Source organism: Quercus robur, chromosome 5 (assembly GCF_932294415.1).
Source record: "Quercus robur chromosome 5, dhQueRobu3.1, whole genome shotgun sequence".
Lineage (NCBI taxonomy): Eukaryota > Viridiplantae > Streptophyta > Magnoliopsida > Fagales > Fagaceae > Quercus > Quercus robur.
This window is the reverse complement of record NC_065538.1, coordinates 62,371,034-62,376,972: the sequence shown is the minus strand read 5'-3', so window position 1 is coordinate 62,376,972 and position 5,939 is coordinate 62,371,034. Positions and strand designations below refer to the sequence as shown.

Here is a 5,939-nt window from a genome sequence, read left to right as displayed (position 1 = left end):
TGTGAATTTGTTATGTTCAAACACGATTTCATCATTTCACAATTTTAACTAAAATTGTGTTTTCAAAACATCCTTTCAAAGAGAGTATAATAAACAAAGTATATAATGATAGTGAGTAACAAGATTTTCCTTTTTGTAAATTATGGAACAAGCAATGAGAATCTCTACATTAACAAACTCAGAATCTCAAATTAATTTCTTCTTGATGTTTTGGTCTCTCTCTCTCTCTCAAGTGTTTTCCCCTTTGCTTTCTATTAACATTTTTGTTGTCGTCGGCAAATTTTTTCTTTTAATAATTGTTGTCAAATAAAATCTTAATCTATTAATTAATATTGGAAATGATTTAACAATTTCTTGGTAAAGATACAAAACAATATCGAGCTCTGGCAATATGATCTAGTTCCAAATTTCCGTTCATCCCAACCCAAACCAACACTAAAATTTATGTGATTTTACAATATTCTTACATTCATAGAATTGCAGCAATTTTCAGTGTTAGAAAAATACAGAGGCGTACAATGATATAGCAAACTCTAATTCTGAAGGAACAAATATATACCTCAAACAAACGAGTTCAAAAAAGGGCAAAAGACAGTTCAAGTTAGCCTCCGTTTTATGGATTACGCCTTACAAAAATATCTCATTTAAAACTGTAATGAATAAGAAATATGATTGATAATCAAAAAACACAATACAAAGCTGAGCTAAGAGCCAAAAGGCTCAGCACTGTTTCAATGCAGAACATTTTCTTTACAAAAAAGAACAGTACTAAAACAAAACAGAAGATCTAAATTTTTGTTTTTGTTTTTTTGGATGAATAACACAACAAAACTCAATCTATGCAATAACATGGCCAACAATAACCGTAATATCATCTCTCTTTCCTCCGTTGTGCTTCAGTCCAGCCAGCCGAGCAGCTTGTGCAAATGGGCTATCGACATTTTCATCCATGGAATTGAACAATGCCAAGTGTGCAATAGTGGAAGCCAACTTCTGTGTGTTTACACCTTCCAAAGTTCCCTTACTGATAATATCTTCGATTTCTGCAGTGAACATATTGTCTAGAAGCCCACCAGTTCCAAGAACTATAATGTCTCCAGGTAATAAACGTTCCACTGTTGTTACAATAGCTGAACGTGGCTTATCACATGTCATGCTATTTCCCAACTGGTACGGATAGTTAAAACCATGTTGTTGTATCAGCGATTTGTACACACATTTACTGTTCCTGAAAATCATAAACCCACTGTTTCCCACGTTGATAGCACGTAAATAATAATCCCTGAAAGTCACAATACAAGCCGTGGATGAACCCATAGCCTTGGTATTCAAGAAACCTTCCTCCAAAGCTTGTCTTAGGTCCACGATACGATTGAGTGGTGGTTGTTGCCTTTGGACTGCGGTCACAACATTCGACATCAGTTGGCGTGTGTATTTTCCAGCGTCTACGCCATATCTAGCCTAACCACCAACACCGTCAGTCACGCCAATAGTGTTTTTCTCCACAAAGATAAAGTGAGCGTTGTCGCCTTGAGATTAAGGATTTCCTGCTTTGTCCTTAGGGGTATAGTGTGAACCAAAACTCATCCTCATGCATCCTCTTCCTTGTTCCTGCAGCACAGGAATTAACACCACTTTTCCATCAACATGTTCTTTCTTAAAGATCATGTTGGATCCAAATAGAGAAAAAACCGACGAGAAATTTTGGAGTTGTAGAAGAGATAGAAATTATAGGTAGGGTTTGAGTTAAAATTATATAGACATAAGAATTAGAAGATATTATAAATTGTTGCTCCTCTCTACTAGTTTTAGTCGGAATAAGTGTTCCTGATATTTAGATAATGTTCCTAATATTTAGCCAAAAAATATAAATAGATAATGTTAATGTGTTTTTAATTGGACCGGTTAGATTGAGTTTATTCTTTTATTTATATGAGGTTTTGAGGTTTGTATTTTCACAGACTCTTGTTCTGTTGGGATTCTGAAATCTTCAAATCAATTTAAGATATATATATATATAAAATAAAAAAATAAAAAATCTCAACCTTTTGTTTTTGTTTTTGTTTTGTTTTTTATTTTGTTTTTATTTATTTATTTATTTTTTTTATTTTTTTTTTGTTTTGTTTTTACCTCGCAATATAAACTATAAAGTCAAAAATAGAGAAACTCTAATTAAAATGGAGAAAAATAGCAGTCGGTGGGTCACCGCACTTAAATGGGAATGCTACGGGTCCAATACTCTCCAACGGTCATATTACAAGTTTGTAGTAAAGTGGTGTGACAAAGTGTGTTTTCATAAACTTTTTGTACTACACTCAAATTAATTTCTTTTTTCTTGTGGTCTGTATCCCTGTTTTTCTCTTCCTCGAGTGTTTTCCTCTTTGTTTTCTGATAACGTCTTCTTATTGTTGTCAAATAAGAGTTTTAGGGTCTATTTGGTATATGTGTTTAAAAACATGTTTTCAGTTTTTAAATAATATTACACGTATTTCTACGCACTTTTTCACTCACATGTATTTTCAAAAAATACAAACAATTTTACTAGAACAACGTTACCAAACAGCCCCTTAGTCTCTTAATTATTTGGAAATCTATACGATTTTTGTGACTATTATATATGCTAAAGATTAATGGATTATTGTTTAATTATGTTTTCAAACTTTCATTTAATATGGTTTGTGGAATTATATATGCTAAATATTAATTATGCCTGAATTTTATAATTTTTTAAAAATGAAAATAAAAAAAGAAAAGAGAGAGAGAGAGAGAGAGAGTTCATGTTGGACCTAAACAAGAAAAAACATAAGAGCAAGCTTAAAAGCCCACGAAAACATAAGAGCAAGCATAAAAGTCCACGAAAATGTCATTTTTGGAGGTGTAGAGAGGAAGTAGAAAAAACCTACGGTTTTGGTTATATATATCATGTAATCTCTTATGGAAGGAATGATAGAGAGACAAACTCATCCTGCCCCGAGAATATATATATATATATATATATATATAGAGAGAGAGAGAGAGAGAGAGAGAGTTACATCTAGTGTAACTTTAAGTAATGTTGTACCATTTAACATTTTTTAATTGGATGCGAATTTTGATAAATTTACCGTTAGATTACTTTATCTTTATCTATTCTCCATACTTGCAAAATTTCAAGGTGATAAAAGATTAATAGTCATGTCATCAATTAATTGTTAAATTCAAGTTTTTATAGTTTAAAATAATACATAAAAGATGGGTTTATGAATTGAATAGTAAATAACATCTAGTTCACATGAATTTTGTAGTTTAAAATAATATTATTGAAAGTTTGTCTCAACTCTTGATCTCGAATCATCTTCATTAAGTCACCAAGTTCGTTGAGCACAATGTCGTCTCAGTTAATTCATGCCTGAAAGTTCAAAAACGTGTACAAAAACACTTTTGAACGTTTAGACCCCCAAAAACCAATTTAATCAACACAAGCAATATGTTAAACAACTAGTGTGCGGAAACTTAACATATGCTATAACATGGAATTGATTAAACAACTATCTAAGCCACAACAAAATAAACCACAGCAGATAATGTAAAGGCAGAGATAGAGGGGAAGGAAGATGCAAACACAGCGATAACACCAGATATGTTATCGAAGAGGAAACCGAAGACCTCGGCGAAAAACCTCTCCGCCGCCCTCCAAGCGGTAATCAATCCACTAGAAAATACAGTTGGGATACAAGGACAGCAGTAGACCCTCCAAGCCTAATCTACCCAATGCACCTAAGCCCTCCAAGCTTCTTGCTCCAACGAGGTTGCGCCGAACCTTTTTCTTTTCTAGCTTTCCGGATTCCGCTACTACACCGTAGCATCAACCAATGAATATTGGCTCCTTCCTAACTGCTTCCCAGAACTCCAAACGTCTGTCTCACAGAGATGATAATGGTGAGAACCAGGTTTGGTATAATGGCCTCTCAAGGATTTGACAATGGAGAGGAAGAGAGTGAGGGATTTTGATGAGACTCTAAGGTAGAGATTGTGGGTGAAACAATCTGGTTTTTCTTTAGGGTTTCTCTCTCAAAATTCTCTCTGGAAGCTCTCTTTCAAACGTGGGTTAAAAGGGTATTTATACTGGAGAGGAGTGGAATGCGAAACGTCAGGTTTTTTTCCAAAACAGGGGTGGCTCGCGGCTTGACCTCGCGGCTTGACTAAGTCGCGAGTTCCAGTCGCGAGTTAACCGTATGGCCAGTTGTCATGTTTTGTCCTGTAGTGCTCCAGCTAGCATGACTGTTCATCTTCCAGCATGCTTGGCACGTGTGCATCTTCTGGCGGGTTGAAGCCGCGAGACCAGTCGCGAGTCCCAGCCGCGACACTCTGTTTTCTTGCACACTCTTGAGCAATCTTCACACTATCTCACTCACTACCCTTACAACAAACCCACCTAAATACAGGGTTACTAAATGCTGAATTACAAGCAAATTTGGCACGGAATAAAGCCAATTAGATGGTTGAATAAATTCAACCTTACAATCTCCCCCTTTGGCTATTCCGTGACAAAACCCTAAAACAGACTCTAGACTTAACATGTGAGTTGGGAACAGTTGATCAAAACTCACTCACACCTAATTCTAGAAGCTGTGAAGCACTTGAATCATATGAACATAAACTCCTGAAACACAACAATACACCATGATCATTGTAAGCAGAAAATTATAAATGCATATGAAACAGGCAATATGAGATCAAGCAGAAGATGGAGTTAATAAACAAACCATGGCTTGATCAACCAGGTGAACACCACAAGGTAGTGATCACAGTGTTCATTCACACTTGGAATGAACACAAGGACATACAAGTTAACAAGCACAAGGCAAGACACTTGTATGTACAACACTCAACCAATGCATAGCACACAAGGCATATGCATCTAGGAACAATCCTACAAGGGCACAAGAGTGACAGTACATAAACCACAATGCAGAACATTTGGATTTAAAATACTGATTTCACATAGCATAAAGGCTGCACTTAAGCATGGTACATACCACAAGGCCTACAAACTTATGCATAAAACATAAACCCTCAAAGCTTACAAAAGCATATGGGTACAAACACAACAAGTACCTGAATAACAACATCAAACATATATAAAAGTTTATCCAAGAGTATATGAAGAAAGTTAGAAACAGTTATACACCAAAACACAGTGTATCAAAACCAAAATAACCATAAGTTTTGAAGATAAGACGAAAAAAAAATTATGTGTGTGTGTGTATACTCCCCCTATCACTATGCACACTTCCCTTTGAACTTTTCTCCCCTTGAACTTTTCTCCCCCTTACTGAATGCTGAATGCTCTCCCCCTTTTTGTCACGAATAGCTAAAGACTCTCGTCCAGCTTTCGTTGAATCTCATCTAGCTGATTCTCCATAGTCTCGAGTCGCATCTGGACATGGTTGTTGGTGGAGTAAAGAAGTGCCACAAGCTCATCAACCCGTTTCTGAATATGCTCAAGAACACTGCCAACTCTGTCAGTAGGAGAAGCAGTTTGTGCGTGCGGAATACCAGCCGGTGAAGCTTCAGGAACATCACGAGATGCAGATGTGGTATGTGCTGGTGTCTCTGAGTCAGGGGCAAATGAAGGACCCGGAGACATGTGAGCATGTCTTGGTGATTTGGAGGAGTGACTTCTGCTCGCTTGAAGAGTGAGCAAAGAGATGGGACGTTGACGAGTCAACATTTTACCATCTGCAGGAGGAGTAATGCCGGCACTAAGGATGAGTTTCATGACGAGACTGCAAAATGGAATGATTCCTCGAGCTGTAGATCGACAAGCGGTCTTCCTCAAGTTGTAGTAGATGTGAGCACATATATCAATGGGGGCTCCGGTAATGAGATCACACAGAAATATAGCTCTCCCAAGATTGATGAATGTAGTGTTGGACAGTGGGTAGAGATTGGTGAAC

At 36.5% G+C, this 5,939-nt stretch overlaps 1 protein-coding gene across 1 annotated transcript; it reads right to left on the bottom strand.

Annotated features, from left to right (window-relative positions):
• Window positions 1-837: 837 nt before the first annotated feature.
• Window positions 838-1,419, bottom strand: LOC126728502 (probable protein phosphatase 2C 80). Its single transcript, XM_050434311.1, has one exon. It carries the CDS (start codon window positions 1,417-1,419, stop codon window positions 838-840), a length of 582 nt encoding a protein of 193 aa, XP_050290268.1.
• Window positions 1,420-5,939: the final 4,520 nt, after the last annotated feature.